The following is a 25,127-nucleotide window of genomic DNA, read 5'->3' as shown; positions in this document are numbered from 1 at the left end:
GCCTCTAAATGCATGTTTTGGTTAAAGGTCTGAAAAGGCTAGCGACCGGGCAGTTCTCAAAAGTAACCTTTTTGATGAAATATCAATAACTCTCTTTAATTTCAATCCAGAACAGCACTCATCTCTGGAATAAGTGTATGGAAACAGCCTTAATGCATTTTGGTAAAGATTAGATAAAATTGAGAATATTGGAATATTAAGAAAGATTATTTCTGAAAGGTTGCTATGCCAGTCTTGCATATTTCTCTTTGCCAACCTGATGCCCTCCAGATGTTTTGACTATGATTCCCATCAGTGTTGTTTGGGAATGATGGGAACTAGTAGTAGCCCAAAACATCTGGAAAACACAAGGTTGGCAAAGACTGATGTATTCACTGACCTGAGCTTTGCATACAAAACTTTTTGAATTTGATTTCATGGCCTCTTGACCTCACTGTTTACCGTGTTGTGTGTGTGTGTGTGTGTGTGTGTGTGTGTGTGTTAGAAAATACGTAATGCATCTGAAATTTAGTTTTTTGCTTGGTTAGCTGATCTTCATTTTATGCTCAAGTTCAATTACCTTGTGGGCAGGATACCAAATATAGCACCAGGCAAATTTTAGACATATCAGTAGTCCTTGTTATTGCTATGATTCTTCAAGCACTTGTCCCAAGCCATATAATCTAATCAATATGCAGTTTCAACATATTGATCAGCTCTGCTGGGTGGACAGAAGCCAGAGGCAAGAGTGAAAAAGGACCTGAAAGGCAAATAGCATGTGACGTGTGGGCCTGGCAGCAGTTTGCACATGCTTGCTCTCATACACACATGGCATGAGGGCTTTATTTTTTATTTCATTGCAGGAGGAGCTACAGAAAAATAAATGGAGAACCTATATGCTTACAACTGCTGTGTGGACAGAGAAAGTATGGAGGGCTTTTAATGGCATTTATTTGCTAGTGGACTAGTGCTGCTTTCCAATTTAATCTTATTTCCACAGTTCAGGCTATAAAATCTAAAGGTTGTATCCAGTACATTGTTATGCACATGAGTTGTGTTGATTTCAGCTGGACTTCCTAGGCAACTATGCGCTGGCTTAGTTCAGAACCCAGTACACAGATGATATGTAAGAAAATAAAAGAATACAAATAAGCAATTAATATAAGAAACTAAGAAAATACTTTAACATGCACACCAGTAGCATTTCATAGTTATTACTAGAAGTCTTTGAAAAGAGACACTAAACCAAGTAATACTTTCTATTTACCAGACATGTGCCAGATAATATTGAAACTGAAATAATAGAGTGTTACTGTTTCCAAAGGGTGTTTTTAAAGATAAGGACGAAACTACATTTTGTTAAAAACATAAAATTAGGCACCTGAGCTTAAAACTGTTTTGTGCAGTTAGGTCAAATTTCAGAATCTCAATTATTATTTTTTAAAAACCCACTAAATCAACTCTTTTAGAGCCTACTTAAATAAAAAATGGGGGGGGGGGAGAGACATGTGAATGGGGACAGCCTACAGTAGGCCATGCTTTCCTGCTCAAATCCTATTGGGATGAACTAGGGAGGTACAAGAACATTAATTCATTTCAATGGAGTTAAGAAGATAAGACGAGCCTGCTGTGTCAGACCAGTGGCCCATCTGGTCCAGCATCCTGTTCTCACAGTGGCCAACAAGTTGCCTTTGGGAAACCAGCAAGCACGTTCTGGGCAGGAGAGCACTCTTCTGTCCTGTGGTTTCCAGCAGCTGGTATTCAGAAGCATTGCTGCCTCCAACTGTGGAAGTTAGCACATAGCTTCCTGTAGAATTGTGCAGGTGGGTTTCAGAACCAATGGAAGCATGCTTCTTCATTACAAAGGCTTCAACCAATGTCTTAAAAGCAGGCTCTGGCTCATTTAAAAACTCAAGTTCTTCTGATGATGACTCGCCAGTACAGGAGCTTAGGGAACCAACCAGTGATCCTTTTCCTTCATATTTATATGAATGTACATATTCGCCGACACGTTTACGTTCTTCCTCCTGTTCACACAAAAACACCTTCTGCACACAAAGAAAGTACACATTAACCATTTTCTTAAATGCACCTAAACATAAATCAGAGCTTCTAACTGGTTCCTGCATACAAAGAAGAATATAATTCATGTATATGATTCATACTATTTAAGTCCCTTTCTATAAAGCATAACAATGCAGTTTGCATACTGTTTATTAAAGGCAATGATCAGCTTCTTGTGTCAATCTATACCATACTACACAGGATAGAATCACTGGGTTGAAAGGGATTTTCTAGCCGCCTATTTATTAATATTTATTGTGCTTTTATGTCACCCTTCATTCAACAGAATGCCTGGGCAGTGAACAAAATACCCCCTTCCTGGTCAGTACAGAATCTGTGGGCTTGCTTTCTTTTATCAATTTCCTAACTAGTGCAGACCAGAATGGAACTCTTTCATCTTGTTTTCCGAGCACTGTGCTGCTATAAATGCAACCTAAGATTGCATTAGTTCCCGTTGCTCTGTCCCAGCTCCTGCCAACCTAGCAGTTCGAAAGCACGCCAGTACAAGTAGATAAATAGGTACTGCTGTGGCAGGAAGGTAAACGGTGTTTCCGTGCGCTCTGGTTTATGTCACGGTGTTCCATTGTGCCAGAAGCGGTTTAGTCATGCTGGCCACGTGGACAAACACCGGCTCCCTCGGCCTGAAAGCGAGATGAGTTCTTTACCCCATAGTCGCCCTTTACTGGACTTAACCATCCAGGGGTCCTTTACCCTTACATTTTTTACCTTTTATTAGCCTCCACATCACACTGTGGGATACCTTGAGCATCAGCATTAGGCTCTGCATTCAAATAATGGAAGCATTTGAATAGGTAGGACTTTCTCAGTAGTTGCACCAAAGCTCTGAAACACCATCCCAGAGGAAGGTGGTCTGGTTTTCCCCACTCTTTGGGCTATGTTGTCTTGCTTGATAAGTGACTGATACTATTTTATACTGCTTGTATGAGGCATTCATTGATGGTATTGACTTGTTTTCTGCTGTGATCTTTATGGATTGTGTTTTATCTCACTGCTTTATGCTATTTAGTATTATAACTGAATTTTTAGCTTTTATTGTATTAATGGCATGCTATGCTGTGAGTGACCTTTGATTCTTTTTTGGAAATAAATTAATAATTGTGGGCCATACAAACACCTCACAAGCACGAACAACATGGATCTTTCCAGTAAAACAGCCTAAGTATATCAAATAACTAGAGAGCTACAGCCAATATTAAAATCCAGAATATGAACTGACTGTAGCTACTTAACTGAAATATATCACACTACAGTGGATAGTCTTAACATTAATCCAAACATAAACCATGGGAAATCTGTATCAGCATGCTTACTTTAGCTAAATGAGGATTGGTAAATTCCTGCCATTGTGAGCACAAATCTCTGGAGGAACTCCGTATGGGTTGTTTGATATTGTGTAAAGATGCTGTCAAGTGATTTCCTCCACCTTTGAATAATTCTGGTTTGCGATACCCTCTGATATCATGTAAAGATGCTGCCAATAGAGTTCCTCCGCCTTTTACTAATTCTGGTTTGCGATGCCCTCTGATATCATGTAAAGATGCTGCCACGATATTTCCTCCGCCTTTGACTAGTTCTGGTTTGCGATGCCCTGTAATATCATGTAAAGATGATGCCAAGAGTTTTCCTCCTCCTTTGACTAATTCTGGTTTGCTTTGCCCTCTGATGTCATGTAAAGATGCTGCCAGTTTATTTCCTCCACCTTTGACCAATTCTGGTGGGTGATGGCCTTCTCCTTTTATCACTTCCAAACTTCCCTGCTTTCCAGTTTTCTCTGCAACTGTGCCCATGCTTACAGCTGTATTCAGTGTGCTCACTGGAAGTATATTTAGAACCTGAAAAGAAAGATAACAGCAGAATTTTGTAAAAGAAGCAGCAGTTTCTTTTTACCATCTATAGTTTGCGAGATAAGATTCCTGAATTCTCGGAAAAACAGGGCCTGAACCCAAACCAACTATTTTCCCCATTATGTATCCATATCGCATACCAACTCAAAGCAGTAACTTGTGGGCCTTACCATCTCCACAACTCAGCAACTCTCTTGCCTGCATGCCATTCCAGGATCCAGAAATACATTTTGCAGCACCAGGCCACATAACAACCTGTAGGTCCTCTTATAACCACGATAAAGTGCTGCAGCTAACTTACTGCCCACCATCTTATTTGGCAAGTAGAGTTGGCTTAACTTGACCTCCAAACCCAAGAAAATGAATCCCAATCTTTTCTGAACCCAGAAACGTAGCCATGTTCATTAATTTCCATGTGTATATTCCGAATAAAACTTAGTTGAATACCACCTTATGTTTTGGAATTTTTGGGGTGCTCAGCAGTCTTCTTACTGATCCCCCACCTTTCTCTGTCTCTCACTCACACGCTCTCTCACACCCACAGTGCAGGAGTTAGCTCAAAAGTACACACACTAAAAAGATAAAACATTGCAAGCATGTTTTTCCCCTTTTATAGTAACACAGCAACTCTAATATTTAGTGCGCACCCACCCACCCACACCCCACATTTTAGAAAGCAAATGCAGTACGGAACTTCATAACTTTTAGCCAAAAAATGCTACTTACTGTCATTTCTTCACCTGGTGCCTCTGTGTTTGACATCATTAAGTTCTCAAAAGCTGCATTATTAGACGCTTCTGCAGGTGCTTCTCCAGGCGCTTCTTCAGTATTGGAATTTCTTTTATGGAGCCAGTAACCACAGGGTACCATCATCCCCGCTGTAGAAAGAAATACACATAATCTGAGCTTTAGTTTTTAATTATGTGATTCAAAGTCATGCATGAAGGGAACTGAATTTAATAAGTAAATTGTTACATATTTTCTATAAAGCAAATAGCATCGGGGGCCGGCATGTACCTCAGGAAGTGGGGGGTTGGGGAAGTAAATACAATATTCAAAGTAAAAGGTGGCTCCCCATTTGTGAAATGCTCTCTCCAGGGATGTTCAGCTGGTACCTTCATCATACACCGTTGGGCACTAGGTGAAAATGTTCCTCTTCAACTAAGCCTTTGGCTGATTAACATCCTATAGCCTTTTAAATGTTCTGGGGGGAGCAGGAGGAGGTTATTGGTTTGGTTTGGTTTGGTTTGGTTTGGTTTGGTTTGGTTTGTTCTTGTTCTTGTTCTTGTTCTTATTATGTTTATTTGTGTCTTTAGCTTGTATTTTTATGCTCTGAACTACCCTGAGATCTACGGATGAAGGGTGGTGTACAAATCTAATGAATGCGACTAATAATAAAATGCTATGGATGATTTTTCATTTCAGGGCATTCCCCCCTCCCTTTTCTTCCTCTGGAAGATTTGATAGCTCTGGAAAAGAGGCCTAATTCTCCCAAACAGCAAACTGTCAGCATGTATGTACAGAATGCAGTTGAGATATGCACGTTTTGCAAGGCCTGTTGGAGATAATGCATATTGGCCAGAGAACATACCTAATGTAGTTGATACATGCACAATGCCCAAAGCTTGTTGTGGATTGACCAGGAAATGTGCAGAATTCCATCTTCGTGGACATGTGCACATTTTCCATGACACCTGGTGAATGTGCACAGTAGCTAATTGCTATGTGCATTTTCCATTTAACATACCTATATACACAAACATGGGACTAAGCCATCTTAAGTGAACATTAAGAACTCCAAGGAAGAGTCAAGGGAGAAGCAGTTTTGCAACAGACTGGAATTAATGGCTCATTTTGTATATCATCTATAAGAGAGAGATATACTTACACAGTGATAATACTGATCCAAGGACTGTTGCAGCAATGCCCCAGGGACCAAAAGCAGATTCTGCTTGATATGGAACGCGATCTACAGGGATTGCCCCATTCTCCAGAGCGGCGACTGTGCTGCGTTCAGAACAATTACTTGGAATGTCACAGTCACAGTAGTGAACTGTTATTTCACTTATTCCACTGTTACCTTCATTATCATATATCCTAACAGGTATTATATAATAGCCATAGTCAATATCTTCCACAGGTGAAAGCAATGCTGATTCATCTGTAAAACAAATTGTGCAATGATGAACATTTTTACATTATTCGTTCTCTTAGCTACAGTTATTATTACAGAAGTGGGACAGGGAAAACCATGTACATACCATCATTTGGTGTTAACCTCCATGTTAAGCCCATTCGATTCTCTATTTCAAAATGGAAAGGTCCAGTGTAAGGAGGTAGATCGGCATCGAAGGCCGTAATACAAATTGGTGTTTTGTCCTTACACATGGTGTAATTCTTTGTTGTAATCACTGGGAAATTGTCATTCTCATCCATGATGTTTATCACAATTTTCCCTTGACCTGTTTTACCACCTGGAAAATGGAAGTTTTTCATGATTTAATGCTGTAAATAGTCACACACTGTCACAGTAGCAGGCTTCAGCTAATCTGTGCAAATATGTAGTAGTGGAAAAAAGTTCTGCCCCAAATATAGAAAATTATAAGAATTTTTATCTCTCTCTCATGGATTAAAGCTAGCTTTTAGACTTATTTTTGTGGCAACAGGGCAACAAACTAGGAATTCAGTTCAGCAACAGAAGATGGAGTTTGGCATAGGACTCTGAGGAAAATGCAACCTTTCTGGTATCAATTTACCAAGTGAATAAGCTTAGAAAAAAACATCTGAATTAAGTTTTTCCTATCCGGGTCTACACTTAAACAAACAGCAAAAACCAGGGCTAGGAGGGGAATAGTGCTTTTTTTAGGGGGATACAGTGGCACTGTGGTCTAAACCACTGAGCTTCTTGAGTTTACAGATCATAAAGTCAGCAGTTCTAATCTGTGTGATAGAATGAGCTCCTATTGCTCTGTCCCAGCTTCTGCAAACCTAGCAGTTCAAAAGCATACAAGGGTGAGTAGATAAATAGGTACCGCTGTGGCGGGAAGGTAAACAGCATTTCCATGCGATCTGGCTTCTGTCACAGTGTCCCATTGCACCAGAAGCCATTTAGTTATGCTGGCCACATGACCCGGAAAGCTGTGTTCAGACAAACATTGGCTCACTCGGCCTGAGAGTGGAGATGAACGCCGTACCCCATAGTCGAATTCGACTGGACTTAGCTATCCAGGGGTGCTTTACCTTTTACCATTTAGTGCTCTTTTTAAACACTTACTGAATTATCAACAAGATTTCAAAATATTTATTCGCAAAAATGTCTGTACAGTACTGCCATTCAGAAAAAATAAGCAGCATGAAATTGATAAAATTGCATTCATAAAACAAGTACAATATATGTGGATTTGGTATTATTTAATTTAACCTTTTTATGATTCAGTTTACTGGGTTTTTCTGTTATTTCATTTTCTTCACGGTAGCAAGCTTATTATATATAAAATACAGATGGAACCATGATTTATATCCATATTGTGAGCTCACTGATGTCATAGGATTAGAGTTCTTTTAACACTGTGGTTTAAAAGAAAGATACAAAATACTACTGCAAATATGTAGATGGCATAATCAGCAGTTTACAAGCATTTGTTACTCACTTTGGTCAGTTGCAGAGACTGTTACAATGCATTGACTGTATTCCTCATTTAATATATCTCTGTCTAAAATTGTAGTGGTTATCAGCTGTCCTGTTTCATCAATGGTGATCCAGTTGCATGGGTCATTTATTATTCCGTAACTATTGAGAACATTTTAGGAGGGTTGTATACCATTAGTACAATGTGATAATATAAACCAATTATAATTGTTCCCTGTTTTTAACCACAATCTATAAGCCAGATTACTGTGTTATAATTAAAAGTGTACCTTATGCCTGTGCTATCTCCAGTTTCTGGGTCATATGCTTGATAGATTCCAACCACTGTTCCTTTTGGGAAAGATTCCCTTAAAGTTATAATATATTCAGTGGCAAATGTTGGCCCCTCATCCACATCCATAACTTCAATCACAATTGTGGTGGGGTTTCTTGATGGGGCTCTAGAATTTGGTGCTAGGATATAAGGTGCTTCATTATTTACAACAATTTCTAATCTTCTCTCCTTGGAAGTTTCATAGTCCAGACCCTGGAAACAAACACATTTCTGTTAAAACTAACACAATATTTATTACTGGGTTGCTGTTATAAACTTTGAACAAATATGGTAAAAATAATGTGTGGAATCCAATGGGTGTCACTCTGCTGACAGAAGACATGCATAAGCAGAACAGGGAGGGGGAATTTTTTTTGTGTGTGTGATTTCTCTGGCCAGGGACCCTGCAGAGTAGATTAAGGGGATGTGGGCTGCATAGGGAGTCTTCAAAAATTGCCTCCCTATTGGTATAGTGAATTCCTTCCATTAGTGGAATGACACCTTTTGGATTCCACACAATGGTTATCAATTGGTATTTTGCAATTTCATTAAGTTTCTTGCCACCCTTCCTTTCCCTCATACTTGCTTATTTCCCCCCAAATTGCATAAACCATGGATAAATTTCCTTTAGGGGAACATTTCAAGCTTGGGAACCCTTGGAAAATAGTTACAAATATAACATTTCAAGAACAGCCTTTCAGGGCTTAAAATTATGTTGCGTACCATCAAATAATTTCCAAAAAAACTCTAGATGATTCCCGTTAGTAATATACCTTTGTACCACAGGTAATTTTTCCCCTTCTGCATTTACCTTTAAAACAAGTAAACACCCTACATTCCTCTCTTGATCAATATTCATAGAAAAAGCATTATCTTCATTTCCTTTTATAATTGTGAATTCAGCCAACCATGAAGGAGTCCCAGGTTCATCATTATCTCTTACAGGAATGCACAATATTTCTATATTTTCTTCGTTTTCATATATTTTCACTTCATACTGAAATGAAGTTTTCAAATAAGCAATTAATAAACACTTCTAGAACAGTGAAATTATTTTCCAAAAGCAACAATAAAATACTTTAATTCCAGTGGTGAAGCTGCAGAGTTTCAAGCCTTGTGCAGATCTGACACTACCAGACTTGATCTGAGCCACAATTGGGAATGGCTAGCTCACTACAGGATGTGATTGTCCCTTGGTGTTCACATATACAGTGGTACCTCGGGTTAAGAACGTAATTCGTTCTGGAGGTCTGTTCTTAACCTGAAAATGTTCTTAACCTGAAGCACCACTTTAGCTAATGGGGCCTCCTGCTGCTGCCATGCCACCAGAGCACAATTTCTGTTCTCATCCTGAAGCAAAGTTCTTAACCCGAGGTACTATTTCTGGGTTAGCGGATCTGTAACCTGAAGCTTCTGTAACCCAAGGTACCATTTTATTATTAATTTTGCTTTTCCTGTTCATTATCTTTGGAGATTAGACCACATCCACTCTTGAGTTGATACTTTACCCCTAGGATGGGAATTTGTTTGCATCTATGCCTTGTTTGCATTTGTATCTTAGTTACCATAGTAATAGGACACAAGTATCTCTTGTTTTGGTGGCCTCCTGGCCACACATGGTAATAGCATTCCACTCCCACCTCTTCTTTTTTACCCACATGTCTATATAGCTGCAAACTGAGGTTAACCCTTCATGCATCTAACAGAGTAGAATCTGTTAGACACATACTTTTCTACTTTAGGACTTGGGCTGCAATCCTATATTCATGTACCAGTGAGTAAGCCCAACTGAATTTAATAGGCCATGCTTCTGGGCAGATATCTATAGGATTGCACTGTAACAAAGCTATACTTTTGAAAGATTAAGAGGAATAGAATAGTCTGGGCAATTATTCTGTAAATACATGTTCCATCCTGATAGCCAGGGAAGGAATTCTCTATAGTTAAAATGCAAATAATTGTATTTTCCCCCAATTTAACATTTATTATGATTACATTTACACCATAGGAAATACTGGCTGCTCAGGAGGTACCCACATTTTTTAAAGCTCTGTTGAATTTTAACAATAACAAACTTACCACATTTTGTTCTAATTGCGGAGCATTGTCATTTACATCTCCAACTGTAATTATAACTTTTGCTGTAGTGCACAGACCGAATTCCTGGCCTCCCATATCTCTTGCTTCAATTTGTAGTGTATACTCTGGTGTTGTCTGCATTAAAAGGAATATATAAACATAATTTCCCTGTTCTGATTAAAATCACCAGGATTTTATGAAAAGGAAAACCAGAGACCATGGGACTGCCCAGTTCTTCAGATAGTTACACGTTTGTATAATATTGACCAAGATGGCGGATGCTGCATTGAAAAAAACAGCTTGGCATTGTTTGAGCCTACAAAATAGCATTATGAGAAATAAATGCTTTAAATGATCTGTTTGCAACATCAAACACATCTCCTTGTTTTTTTAAAAAGGGAGCAAGAATGACTTCACATTCTGATCCTAAACAACAATTGCATGGCGATGTACCCATTTATTTCCCTTATAATCTACCTTTCCTCTAAAAAGCTCCAAGTTGCCCTTCTTGGCAGAGTTTTGGCATGTGAATAAAGGCTAGGTGCACAGGAAATTTACCTCTCTGTCCAGATGTGATGTTACCACCGTAATAGAACCTGAATCTGGATTTATAGCAAATACCCTTAAATTCTGATAACTTTGAAGATCCTGGGACACAATTCTGTATTTCACTTCCGTATGTAAGGTGTATGGCTCATCATTGTCTGTTGCAGTCACTTGTCCAACTAGCGTCCCTGTATGTACAAAACATCGTCTTTAAATTTCCAGCTTTCCTTCATAAGATAGTTTTAAAATAATTATTTAGATGTGGTGATTTTTCACTTAATCTAAACATGTAAATCCAGGCATATATGTCAGAATGCTTTTTTAAAACATCACTTTTGTATACCTAAGTATACCTATTTTAAAACATCTGTAGAGAAATATAACCGTTCTTAACATTTGATCAATGAAACAGATATATCTGTGTATGCATCTTTCTATATTCTTATTTGAAACAGATTGGTTTTCCCCGCTGTTGGGGACTTCCTACTGCATAAATAGTGAAGTTCGTTATTTTAGGACTGCATTGCTGAACAGTGGTTCACCACCCTTTATTTGATGAGAAACCGAAGTTCTCCTGCTGGTTATAGCAACAACTCATTTGGGGAGCAGGTACACCCTGGAGATGAATTTACCAGTATCATGCTTACTCATCATCATTCTCATCAGTTAGAGAGCAATTGTGGGAAGCAGGGAACCTACTGTATTTGTAGGGCTTGTAGACACCTGGAAAATCAGTATTTTAAAATGCATGGGGAGACTCCACAAGGCTCCCCATTTCACACAGTTGCCCTCTAACTCATGGAGAGCAACAGGGGATGCCAACTTGAATGAAATATGGGGGGCATGTAAGCCCTGCCCTGCATAATCATTTCACATGATATGTTGCATGGAAGCCATTTGGATGGCAATACCCATATATCCAATAATAATAATAATAATAATAATAATAATAATAATAATAATAATTTATTATTTGTACCCCGCCCATCTGGCTGGGTTTCCCCAGCCACTCTGGGCGGCTTCCAACAAAGATGAAAAATACACTAAAATGTCACATATTAAAAACTTCCCTGAACAGGGCTGCCTTCAGATGTCTTCTGAATGTCTTTTTTTTTTTTTTTAATAAATTTTTATTGAGTTTTCAAATTTTTAAAAGGCAGACAGACTTATAAAGACAAAACAAAAACATACATAATTACATAACATTGGCTTCCCCGCACCCTCCTTCCCACATTCCAGTTTCATTAATTATCTCAGCAAATTATTTGCTCTCCTCCCTTAAATGTCTCATCCTTTCTTAAAATTTGTCACTTATGCTTGACCCAATTTGAACTTATCCAGTTTTACACAATAAATCTTTTCTCTAAGGACGGCCTAAATTCTTCTCCCATGAATTCCTTCCTTCACATATTGCATCAAAAAATCATAATATAGCAGTTCTAAATCTCAGATTATAACTATTCTCCTCTCCCCTCCTGCCCTGCCCCGGTTTCTGTCCCTTCCCAAACCAATGTCCCAATAGATTGGCTGCTTTAGCCCGGGTTTCTCACATCAGAGGCTCTTAAGCCCCAGTTAGTCTCTCTCCACCAATTTTGTTGGTAATCCATTTTGTTGGCCCTCTCTTCTTGAAGAGGTTCTGTCACCAGCCTCTCATTTTTTCCTCCTTCCAATTCAATAAGTTTCAGTTTCTGCTCAGGACCACTCAGTCTCTCATACTCCTGCTTGTTGAAAAAGCCCCAATCATACTTGTTTACTCTTATATAGTCCAATATTCCAGTTATTCTGGGGGCTTCTTCCTTTATCTTTCTCTCCTTTTGCAGATTTGTAATCCACTTGTCGTTTTCTTTGTTTCCTTTGTTCCCAGAGGTTGCAGGCTTTTGGTTGGTTTTTTCCACCTGAAGTTCCTCTCCTTCTTCTTCTTCTTTTTCCCCCCGCTCCAAAGTTATCTCCTTCTCTGCAGCTGCAGAATTTCTTTCCATCAACTTTGTATCATTGGCAGAGTTGCTCAGTTCCAAACCGAAAGTCTCCAGTTGTTTACTTATTGTGGTACTTTGCTCTTGTAAAGTTCCCACGAGAAAAAACATCCTTTCAATCTCTGCCCATAGTTTCCCTTCTGCAGCCATTGCAATGTCTCTAGTTCCCTCCAGGGGGATTTCCATCATGATTCTGTTCCAACAATCCGTTTCTTTGTAGCTCCCAGCCACTTTAATATTCCCAGTCACTTTGTTTCAAAAAGGTCAATTTTAATGTAGCTTTTTTAGTCCGAAAAAGTACCAATAACACAGTCCCAAGTCTTTGCCTCCCGTTTGACAGCTCTTTTGACAGCTGTCAAACTCTTTATTCTTTTTCCTCGGGCTCTCACGCAGGGCGCTCCCGGGTCCAAGGGGGGGGATTACCAGGAGAAAAGGAAACTTTCAAAATTCTCTCTTTTCCACTCCAGCACAATAACTTTGTCATCCAATTCGTGAGAGTTATCTTTTTAAAGCCAAAGTCTTTCCGCCTTAGTACTCCTCTCTTTGCTTTGAATCTTTCTGTGGGGGGGGGGTGCGGACTTCCTTTTAACACACCCCCGATCGTACTCAATTTTAGGTATAGAAACTTTTAATGCCAAAATTCCCTTCTACTCACGGGTTATTTGTTTCAGTCCAAATTTCAGGAAGAAAGATAGCGCTCTCCGGTCATGGCTCGCGGCTTCGCTCCGCCAAGGCAGCGATCGACTCTCAGCACCACGCCACTCTCCGGTCCACTCCGTAGCCTTTAAAAAGGCTCTTCGCGGGTCAGGGAGGGCGATTAAGGTGCCCACCGAGTCACCATGTCCGCAGGCTTCCGCGCCTGCGGTTTCTAAGGGTCCCCGTGTCGCCGGCACGGCAAGACCCGTCCTTAGCGGAGCCGATTCCCTCCAGAGCTCGGAGGGAATCCGCCATTACCCGTTCGCGCTATCCCGGAAGTCCAGATGTCTTCTGAATGTCAGGTAGTTGTTTATCGCTTTGACATCTGATGGGTGCCCCGACAAACTTTAGGGGCCCCTGACCCCCTCAAATATTTTACTAGGGGAGCAAAGACACACACCCCAGCCCCTAGGAGTTGGCTCCTATCGAGAGTAACAAGAATGATGGCTATGAAGATGGAGGTAGGCCTCTCATCCCCGTGTGACTGAGGATGGGGGCTGTCATATGATTACTCCAACCAGAATCAGAATCCTTGAATAGGGCTATATGTAGATTATTATTTTTCGGAACTCAGATATTAGCTCAGAATTATAGCAAATAAAAATAATATGGAGCTTATATACAATTCACAGCACCTCAGTTTTTAATTAGTACTTTAAAATATTGCTGTCTAAACTAAGCATGATTTATTTAAAAAAGAAAAGATTTTTAAAATTACCAATTCCACAGTTTTCAAAGACCAGAAAAGTATAAACGTCCTGCTCAAACACTGGGGCATTATCATTATCATCTTCTATTCTAATTATATGCACAAGCGGTATCTCTGGTGTATATCCATCTGCTGTCATTGCATAGCAAATCAACTGTATAAAAAAGAACAAACAAACAAACAAACTTTTATTTGCTAGTTGATCTGAAGCAGAAAATATATATATATTTTTAACAAATCAGGAGACAATTACTTCAGTCCAAGTTTCTAAACAGGAATCTGCCAAGGTGAACAGGCTGTTATGTGCTGTGTGTGGCCTTTGTGGTGAGCAGTCCACCTGTACATCCAGAAAAGCATGGGACATTGTGTCTCCGTGATCTCCCAGAGTATATGCATTTAAAAACAGACATAAGGATAGGCTACAGTTGAGTTGGACTAAGAAGAAGAGAGAAAGGAGGCAGGGACATGAGGTAAAGTGGCATAAGAGGAAATGGACAGAGTCCAAGAGCCATGTGAAGGAGGTACAAAGGAGTTGTGCATCATACAAAGTGAAGTACAGAGGAAGCAATGGTCAAATAAAGTAGTCCATTGAATGGCCTGGGAAAGAAGGACTTGTGCAAGGCAATTGTGTGCCTTGAGGCAAGGGGCCTGAGGCAAGGAAACAAATAAGGGACTAGGCACAGCTATTTGGGCCATGGAAAGGAGAGATGAAGGAAGAAGGAGATATGGGAAAGATAGGAAAGACCACATGGGAACAGTGAAGGGAAGGTGGGGCAAGTACCTTTTTGCTGGTTCAACTATAATCCATCTTTGTGGACAAGTTTTCATATATATCCCCATCAATTGGCGCTGCTCCTTGAGTGTTAGTATTTATATATTTATTATTGTAGTCTCCTCTTTACTGAATGGTTATAGGAAGTACAATTTTCATTGAAAACATAAAATAAAACCACAATACAGCCAATGACAAAATATCAACACAGCAGCCCAGAACAACAGTTTAGGAGGAAAGACATCTAGTCAGTCAAATGCCTGGTTCAAGCATCATGTTCTTTGTGTCTGCTTGCCTGTTCACCTTTTCCTGAACTGTTTCATTAGTATGAGTGGGCAAGTGTTATCAGAAAGCTGTGAAGTAAAGGAAGATAATAGGCTGGGGTGAGCTCAGGCTGGTTGCTATCTTTCATCTGTAAGAAAACCCACAAATGCCTTCTCAGGTTTCCTTGAGTGCCTTGGTACTGCTAGCAGCCAGTAAATCAGTCTTCTCCCCCCACTTATTTACATGTACAGGAACATCTGGCTCTGATTGGCAAGTTGATGCTGTGCATGGCCTGCTGATGATTCTACATGTTGCTCACCAACCAAATCCCTCTCACCTTCTATTGAAGAACTGAGGACTAATGTAAACATTGTGAGGCTACCAAAAACAGCTTCTCTGTAGTGGATACAGTGTTTGACAACTCATTTCCCTGCGTGTTTCCCTCAATCATGCAGTTACCTGTCAAAAAAGTAACATACAGACAGCTGCAACAGATAATTGTTGCATCTGTTCATTCATTTTTAATTCTTTACCTTGAGGAGACTATACTGCAGAGGACCTTCTTAGCAGTGGGGGCCCTCCCTGTGGAATGCCCTCCCATCAGATGTCAGGGAGATAAAGAATTACACAACTTTTAGAAAACATCTGAAGGCAGCCCTGTTCAGAGAAACTTTTAGTAAAAGAAATACCATGGATCTGTCCAATTGTTACTTAACAGTAAATACGTAAACAGAAGTCTGAAACCCATACCTGAAATTCTGGGTATTCTTCCCGATCGATTGGACAGGTAACAAATAGATTTCCAGTGTCCTCCTCTATGTAGAAATAATTATATGGTGGCTTGTCAACACCATGACCACTTATGGAGTATCTGATATCGTATGTTAGAGATGTGTCGGAAAGCAGCTGTGTAAATGCAAACCAATTTGAAACAGAAATAATAATTAACAAAATCTTGTTTTCTTGTCTATTTATTCAGAATCCGTTAGCAATCCCAAGATGCAAAAACAAAATATTTACACATGTCGAGTTGCAGCTCGGCATCCAAAGAAAAATCAGTCTCACACCTTAATAGGTTCCGAAATATGGCTGCTCCCTAGGGCTGATGCAGCGCAGCTTTTATTGTGTGAAATCAGAAAGATACAAGGTACAAGCCAAGCAATTTGTTCTAGCAAGCAGATAAGGACCTTCGCACTAGACTATTCGAGCATCAGGCCATGCCACGTTAGCCAATCATATAGGACAACACGAGCTGTTCACGCGCTGTTCATGCTCCAAGGATGCTTCTAGCTATGAAATCACCCTGTAACAATAAGAACTTTGCTCATGCTCTCATGTACAAGCAATCATTTTCCCACATACACATCAATTCAAATATTATGGACACAGGAAATAAATGTTTCATGTGATAGTAGCTCCATGCAAAGTCTAAAATGCTTGTGACTTGCTTACCATGTTCCTGGTGAGAGTAGGGAGAATTCATATGATTAGGCTGTTCCACATAGCTAGTTGCTTACAAATGTAAAAGCCTTATATTGAACTCCCATCAGACTCAAGCTGTTGTTTCCTTGGTACTTCCAGGCAAAAGCTGAAGCATTTAAATGGATTTCATTCTCTGGTGTTAAATAGCTGACTTTAGATATTTACACTGCAATTACAAGCTTCTTCAAAAGATGTAGGCAGAGACAAACTGGTTTCCCTAATCCCAGATTTCTGCAGCAATGTATATATCAGCAGCAGTGATGCAACAAACAATTCCCCCAGACAGATGAGTTTACCAGATGGGGCAATCATTTATAGACACAAACGATGGGTTTAACAGTAAAGTTCTTGGCTGCCTAGCAAGAATTGGGGGGCAGAGAGTATCTGAAGGCTTCAATCATAGTTTCTATTGATTGAAGTTCTGTTACTGATCACTTATAACATATGCCAAGCTGCTCAAAAATCCTTGACTGATAATTTGAAAAGTAAAAATGAAGAGGTGAATTTAAAACACACCTGTTGAATTTGCATTGGATAAGGTCCAAGTGAGTTTTCCATTAAAATAGTTGGGACAGGACCCCATCTCCGTTTAGTTCGTCTAAGAAAAGTAGCTCGTAAATGTCTTGCCTTTGCTATTGGGACCTAGAAGAACGGGAGAGATAACTAAGCAAACAACAATAGCAATCATGAGCAGTATTCAGCCAAGTCATACTCAAGGCACCTAAATCCATTGATTTCAATGGGTCTCCTCTGATTAAGTTGGATGCCACCCTATGTGTTGCGTCACTTTATTTTTCAGTCCCTCTGTGTCTATCTCTCTGCTAGAATTACAAATATTTTAACAGTTAATAAGACTTCCTGACTTCTAGGATAATTGTAGCATATGGGAATAGTAGCATTCTTATGTCACGCGAAACAAATCTAATATTTTTGTCCTTGCCCTATGTCCATTAAATTCTTTTTTTTCCCTTCCATATTGAATTTGTATTATGTCATTGATCAAGGTTATAACTTTCTATTTTTATCTGTGCTTTATCAGTTCTGTTTTTAGTGGAATATTTAGCAGTAATTTGGGAGAAGATTCCAACAATACACATTCAGATTCTGATCACAGAGTCATGAAAATTGTCCTTCAAAGTAAAGGACAAAAGCAGAAAAAATCAGGATAAGATATACTGATGCAAATCAGATATGCTTACCTTTTTTGAATGTGTGAGCAAACTAATATGTATCTTCTTTTGTTCCTGTTCATGATTGCTTTTAAGAAATATGGTGATGATGATTTCATGGGAAGTCAGGGAAACATCCCTTGTTGTATACAATGAGCCATCTTCTTGAATTGTAAAATTGGGATTGTTTGAGTAAATAATTTCAGAATGATTAAGACACTGTTTCATGTTTACTGTAGAAAAATATAAATTTAAAGGACTAATTGAAATGAGGAGGAAAAATAGTTTACAAAGACGTAATTCCAAACAAAGGTGTCTGAAACTATATTTAATGCCAAATCAAATTTATGATAGACAGGCAGAGGACTCCCCGCTGCCCTGGCCACAAATTCCTTAGCTGTTGATGGCACAGGTGGTCTGGGCACTCCCCATAGCCTATTGTCCTCCAGATCTGTACAATTCGCATAATATGTAGGATAATTTAGGTAACCTTAGAATTTGAACTCCAGAATCTGGAAACAACTCGGGTTAAATTTTAATTTGCCTATATATTATTGGTTTTCAAATAGTACATATTTGACAACAACAGCAATAACACATTCTCGGATTCTCACCTTGGCCGACAAATGCCCCTGCCTTTAGTTTATGAGGGACATTAAAAGTTACTTTCTTGCAAGCTTCAGAAGATAAACTCAATACCTTAAAGAGAGAGAGAGAGAGAGAGAGAGAGAGAGAGAGAGACCAAAACCTTAAATCATTCTTTTTTTTCATGAAGCAACAAAATTATTTCAATACAAACTTTGTATTGATTGGCTTGTTATTTAAATTCTAAAAGTATTCAGCAGTTAGTTTGCTTTGATAACAACAAATGTCTACATCAGTGGAACTGTAGAGTTCTCATATCCCAATCCTGTATTCCTGATTCCAGCAAATTTCTTTGCTGACCCCAAATTCAATAGAGCTGTGAATTGTAAAGGGTTTAGATGAGAAGCAAAATGTCCATTAATAGATCTTGCATATCTTCAAAATATATGTTGCTTCAGGTTCCTTTACACCAAATAAGAGACTCTACTAGAAGGCTCTACTAAAAGTTAACACACAAAGAGAGAGAGAGAATTAAACATATTAGTAATGAAGTACTGTATATTGTCCTTGGAATTTTGCAAACTGCTTAGAGATTTTATTGCAGTCAAGTGATATACTGTATAAATGTAGTGAAATAAATAAATAAACTGGGCTTGGAATATGGAAGAGTTTCCCTCAAATCTGGAAAAAAAAACCTCAAGCTTGATCAACAGACTCCATCACTCATATTCCTAATTATATTTTCAGGAATGCAACAGTTTCCCCCAGCCCAGTGAACCCCTTAATTCCTTTCCTTCTTCCCATGAATTTACCATCAGTTTGCAAGCCATCTCCCATTTGCCCACTAACTAGGTTTGGTGTTCCTACAATGGTGAAAGAAGAGGGGTCCTGAAGCAAGAGTGACAGGAGTGTATCTCCCTCTTCACTCTTTCTGTTACGCTTGACTTGCTGCTATGTCCGTTAGTCAGGAACCAGGGAAGAATGGAGAGGGACCTGCTTCCTGTTTCCATTCCACCATTTCTGAAGCTGCAAGTGGGTAAGGGAGTCGTCAGGAAGCTGGATGTATATTCTACGATATACAATATCTTTATTATCATTGTCCCATGCAGAACAATGAAATTGAAAAACTACATAAAACTACATAAAAACTACATAAAACATTCAAAAACCCCTCAAAACTCTGAAACCCCATTTTAAAATACACTCTAGAGACCCCTTATGCTGCATTTAGAACCAGAATTGCATTTGCGTAGAAACTGTTTCTCAGGCGGCTAGTCCTGGCCTTTATAACCCTATACCTTCTTCCAGAAGGCAGAAGCTGAAAGAGATCATTTCCGGGGTGCGTACTATCATGTGCTATCTCTGCCGCTTTCTTATGGCACCTGGCAGCATAGATTTGATCTAAGGTGGGAAGAGTGCACCCAATTATTCTCTCTGCAGTCTTTACAACCCTGGATAGCATTGTTTTTCCCCTGGCCGTGCAGCTCCCAAACCACACACAGAGACCATAAGTTAATACGCTCTCCACAGTGCAATGGTAAAATGCCATCAACAGGTCCTTTGAGAGATTGTTTTTCCGGAGGATTCTCAGAAAATATAACCTCTGCTGTGCTCTCTTTTGTAATACTTACAGAAGAACTTTGGAAGCCAGACTTCTTGTATCATATTTCAGATTAGTATTACAAGCCACCAATATTTGTATTGCACTTGCAAGAGACATCATTAAAGCAAGCAAATGCAGGAAGAGAATATTAGTTCTGGTATAAAGTAAATGATGTATCATTCAGCATCTAATCACATTCAAGATGTGTGAATGGACTGGGGGGAAATATATTGCAAACCATGTGTTACAAAGTTTCCCTTTGTTTTATTTATTTATTTATTTCATAATATTTATATACTGCTTGCTTGTAGAAAAAACCTCAGTGGTTTACAAAAAGGATAAAACAATGAAATTATAACTAAAAATTATACAACTGTAATTTAAAACATAAAAAGTTTAAAACCACAATAAAAAACTAAAAATATTAAAACTCTTCCAAACTTTATAAACATCTGCACTAGCTGCAGCTTCAGGATCAAGTGTGAGGGAAGCCCCCACATAGAGCACATTGCAATAGTCCAGTCTTGAAGTTACCAGCGCATGAACTACTGTGGCAAAGCTTTCCTGGTCCAGAAATGGCCGTCGCTGTTGAACCAGCTGCACTTGGTAAAAGGCACTTCTAGCCACTGCGGCTGTCTGAGCCTCCAGTGACAGAGCTGGATCTAGAAGCATTCCCAAACTGTGAACCTGCTGCTTCAAGGCCAGCCCAAGTCATTTTGGCACCTGAGGCAAATCACAAAATGGTGGCCCCCTCCCATCACCAGGAAAGAAGAGGGAGTGAAGATCTACATCAGGAACAAGGGTGAGATAAATAGCAACATTGGGAGCAGGGTGGAAGGAGACCAGCAGTGCCTCCTAGAGGGGCCACTGTGGAGGAAGATCCAGCTTCCAGTGAGTATGCTGCAACTGCCAGTGGCACTATAGCAGCAGCAATAGGTGATTCATTCCTCGGAGACCAGATCTGTAGATCCTGCCACCCCCTTACCTCTTGTTAAGAGGGAGTGCAACCCCATCCAAGGTAGGCCATTGGCCAATTTCTCAGACCCGGGAACTACTCACACACAGTGCCTCCACATTGCCAAGATTCAAGTTCAGCTTGTTCTCCCTCATCCATCTCACCACAGGATCCATGCAGTAGCCCAGGAACTGCATGGTCTCTCTTGATTCAGATGTTATTAAGAAGTAGAGCTGAGTGTCATGCTCATGGCATCTCACTCTAAAACTCCTAATGACCACTCACAGTGACTTCATGTAGATGTTAAATAGCAGTGGAGATAAGTGCTATCTCCCAATGCTACTCTCTGAACTCGGTCCCAAAGGTAGGATCAGAACCACTGTACAGTGGTACCTTGGTTCTCAAACACCTTGGTACTCAAACAACTTGGAACCCAAACACTGCAAACCCGGAAGTAAGTGTTCCAGTTTGCGAACATTTTTTGGAAGCCAAACGTGCTCCATTTTGAGTGTTACACTTCTGATTTGAGTGCCACACTTCCATTTTGGGTGTTACGCTGAGGTCTGTCTGTTTTTGTCATTTATTTTGCATTTTTATTTTTGCGGCTTTTTTGTTTTGTTTTTGTGACTGTGTGGAACCCAGTTCAGCTACTGATTGATTGATTGATTGTGTGACTGCAGTACATTGTTTATTGCTTTCATTTTATGGATTAATGGTCTCATGAGATAGTAAAATTCATGTTAAATTGCTGTTTTAGGGGTTGTTTTTAAAAGTCTGGAACGGATTAATCCATTTTGCATTACTTTCTATGGGAAAGCACGCCTTGGTTTTGGAACGCTTTGGTTTTGGAATGGACTTCTGAAATGGATTAAGTTTGAGAACCAAGGTACCACTGTAATATGGTGCCTCCAATTCCCATTCCCTGGAGTTGTTCCAGGAGGATACCTTGGTTGATGGTATCAAATGCTGTTGAGAGATCAAGAAGCAGCAGCAAGGTCACACTCTCTGCAGAGGTCATCCATCGAGACGACCAAGAGCAACTTGGTTCTGTGGCCTAAATAATCTGTGTCCTCCAAAAATGTGCAGCTACTCCACCACAGCCTCTATCACCTTCTCCCAAAGGGGGGTATTTGCAACTGGTCAATAGTTTTTCAATCCAAAGGCCCAAACAAGGTGTAAGAGTCAGACACAAACCTGTAGATCTCAGCCAAAACTAAAAACAAGCAACCCCTGCCCCACATTATTTCAGAAATTGTACAGTCATATATGACCTATACTATATGCCTTCCTAATGGTTTGAACTGACTGAAGTGAAAGGATACGAGTCTTTTCCTGGAAGTTCCTAAATGTGATGATGTGCGTTACATATTGCACTCCTGTTGTGACTCTGACATGGCCAGGTTTTCCATAAATTCTTTATCTCCATCTTTTTGTTTTATTTTATTTAGTACAAGTTCTAACACCGAACCAAATTTATCCTGATCAGTGGCGTAGCGTGGGTTGTCAGCACCCGGGGCAAGGCAAGTAATTTGCGCCCCTAACCCGTGGATTTGCGCCCCCTAACCTGTGGATTTGCCCTAACCCCAGATGTTGCGCCCGGTGCGGCCGGCCCCCCCCTGCACCCCCCACGCTACGCCACTGATCCTGATATGTGGTCTGGCCCCAGTCTCATTTCCTTTGCCTCAGGGGTAGGAAATCTGTGGCCTTTATTGGCTACAACTCCCATCATTTCTGACAATTGGCCATGTTTATTGGGGCTGATGGGAACTGGAGCCACCCTCTCTGCTTTATCTTCTCATTTTTTATTTTATGTAAATAGAGTAACAAAACAGATTCCTTGTTCGAAATGACCATAAATATCTCTAGAGCAGTGTATCTGCAATCTTATTATTAAATATTACAAACCACTTCCAATACATAGCCAGGATAGGATCTCAGCAATAATTTACTGACCATAAATTCCCACAAGAAATAAATACAAGAGAATTTAACAAAAACAGATATTGCCCCCCCCACACACATTTAACTAGGACTTTGCCCAAAGAATCAAATAAATACTCATTTATTTTAGCATAATCCTTATTATAATATTTCAGTACAAATGCAGAAACAATCCTGCTGATATTATCTGTCACTGAGTATTTCCCCTTCTAAAAAATTCTAAAGAGAGCCAATACCTGATGCAAAGAAATTAATATAGAACACTTAGAGCACAGGTCTATTCATATCTACTCAGAAGTAAATTCATTTAAGTTCAGTGGGGCTTACTCCCAGATAAATGGGCACAGGATTTCAGGCTTAGACATTTTCTGTGATGGTAAGTTTCTGGACCTCTCAAAAGTTTGTTGATATCAGCGTATTAAAGTTCCTTAAATCAAAATTAATATTCCTGATGCTAGAGCACAGTGATTCCATTAAACTGTACCAAACAGTTCCTTGCATCAATTACTTTAAATGTAATCAGCTTATTAGCATACCTTTTTAAAAACAATAAATAGGACCCCACAATGATCTTTAGACTTTCAGTGTTATTTTGACAATTAGAAAGGCATACTGGAATTGTTGCAAGAAGTTTAAATAATAGCTATTATTATTTAATTATTATTATTATTTACTGTTTCATATTCAGCATTGCCAAGAGTCAGTGTAAGGGATGTCTCCTGTACTAAGACATGCAACATATTTAAAAATACATCAGCTACATAAAATAAAGCAGATGTTCTTTATTTTAGCACATACTATTCTCACCATACTCCAGATAACAGCTCTATAATGGCCGTAGTCTTTGGCAGAGAATAGTTAAATACAAATATCTACATAGATTTTATTTGGTCCCTTTATTTCACGATGAATTCTGGCTACTTACTATTGATATTCAACCAATTCAACATTCTGTTCTACTCACCAGTAGACTGAAGAGAAGCTGTAGCCAGATAGCTCTACATAAGATGCTGCCTTTACACCATCTTGCAGCTAGTAGCACCATTTCCAGTATAGAAATTCAATGGGCTGCAGGGCTTTTCTGGCTACTGACTTGCTGGGTCTGGCGATAGTCCCCAGAGGAGTCAGGGTGAAAGGAAACACTGCAAGGCAGCAGCAGCGAGTATATGGTGCAAAAAGTGAATGCAACTTTCTTCCTTTTCTTCCCTTTCACTTAAAGCTTTTGCTGTCTAAGAAGGGCCGGGTAATTAATTCAGCTCTCTTGCTAAATGTCATGGGGCTTGTCCTGAAAGAGACTTGTGGAACGTGCTCTATTTCATTTCAGACTTTCCTTGCCCTGGTGAAATGCTGGGGGAGAGGGAGAAGTTGGATGGATTGGGCTCCTGGGCTTGCCCTTCCCTTCCCAATTGCTTAGGACTAAATTGTTTTTGGTTTCACACAAATAATTCTTGGTTTCATAGAATCTTAAGCTAGAGGCTGAAGCAATGAGCTTTCAGCCAAGACCAGTGCAAAGTTTCTGGCCTCCCCATTCAAGGACCATGCTCCCCAGTCAGCCATGCCGCTTTGTCTCATCTACTGTATCTTTCTTGATTGCCGGGATCCCAACTAAATTAATATAAAATAATTCTTTTCTATATATAGAAGAAGCTCTAGCCTTCCTTTTCATCACCAAGGGTTTTCAGATGTCCTTTATTCAAAGAGCATTGATTAATTTAAATATCATCCTTATAAACCTATTGATTTGTAAATGATGGTGGGTGTTCCTTTCTTCAGAAAAGAGGGGCTTCAGAGCACTAACTAAATCAACCTTGGTGGTCTTTCCAGATACTTTAGATAACAACTCCTATCATACCTGGCCATTGTAAAGGTACTTTGCACTTGGCAGTTACATTATCAAAGCACGAAATATTCACAATTCCATTTGTTATAAATGTAAGAGGAGAATGAAATTTTATTCATTCATATAAATGCACATATATCCCACTTTTCAATGGAATGAGCTTGAATTTGTGGTTGCCATGCAAATAATCATGAATCCTTTTATAAAGAGTGTGAAGGTTTTATAAAAGGGACGCGGGTGGCGCTGTGGGTTAAAGCCTCAGCGTCTAGGGCTTGCCAATCGAAAGGTCGGCGGTTCGAATCCCCGCGGCGGGGTGCGCTCCCGTCGTTCGGTCCCAGCGCCTGCCAACCTAGCAGTTCGAAAGCACTCCCGGGTGCAAGTAGATAAATAGGGACCGCTTACTAGCGGGAAGGTAAACGGCGTTTCCATGTGCTGCGCTGGCTCGCCAGATGCAGCTTGTCACGCTGGCCACGTGACCCGGAAGTGTCTTCGGACAGCGCTGGCCCCCGGCCTATAGAGTGAGATGGGCGCACAACCCTAGAGTCTGGCAAGACTGGCCCGTATGGGCAGGGTTACCTTTACCTTTACCTTAGGGGAAACTACTTTCCAGGAAGAATAACTGGTATTACTACCAATATTTTTT

The 25,127-nt window shown here is 39.8% G+C and overlaps 2 protein-coding genes across 4 annotated transcripts in view; one reads left to right on the top strand and one right to left on the bottom strand.

The window, feature by feature from the left end:
* Positions 1 to 25,127, top strand: part of LOC114600660 (desmoglein-1-like) — a 131,027-nt gene that overhangs the window by 7,727 nt on the left and 98,173 nt on the right. The window lies entirely within an intron of this gene.
* Positions 905 to 23,689, bottom strand: LOC114601357 (desmocollin-1-like). Its single transcript, XM_028738566.2, has 17 exons — positions 23,609 to 23,689; positions 18,175 to 18,259; positions 17,591 to 17,793; positions 16,908 to 17,033; positions 15,660 to 15,815; positions 13,883 to 14,027; positions 10,508 to 10,683; positions 9,950 to 10,084; positions 8,682 to 8,867; positions 7,827 to 8,083; positions 7,559 to 7,698; positions 6,170 to 6,382; positions 5,797 to 6,069; positions 4,635 to 4,786; positions 3,764 to 3,896; positions 3,375 to 3,487; positions 905 to 2,027 (listed from the first exon to the last, which is right to left on the bottom strand). The coding sequence occupies exons 1-17, from the start codon at positions 23,687 to 23,689 to the stop codon at positions 1,566 to 1,568; spliced, it is 3,036 nt and encodes a 1,011-aa protein (XP_028594399.2). The 3' UTR covers positions 905 to 1,565.

The sequence above is a fragment of the Podarcis muralis genome, chromosome 8 (genome assembly GCF_964188315.1).
Source record: "Podarcis muralis chromosome 8, rPodMur119.hap1.1, whole genome shotgun sequence".
NCBI classification, from domain to species: Eukaryota; Metazoa; Chordata; class Lepidosauria; order Squamata; family Lacertidae; genus Podarcis; species Podarcis muralis.
Note: the sequence above shows the minus strand (reverse complement) of the source record. Positions and strands in the feature narration are given on the sequence as shown.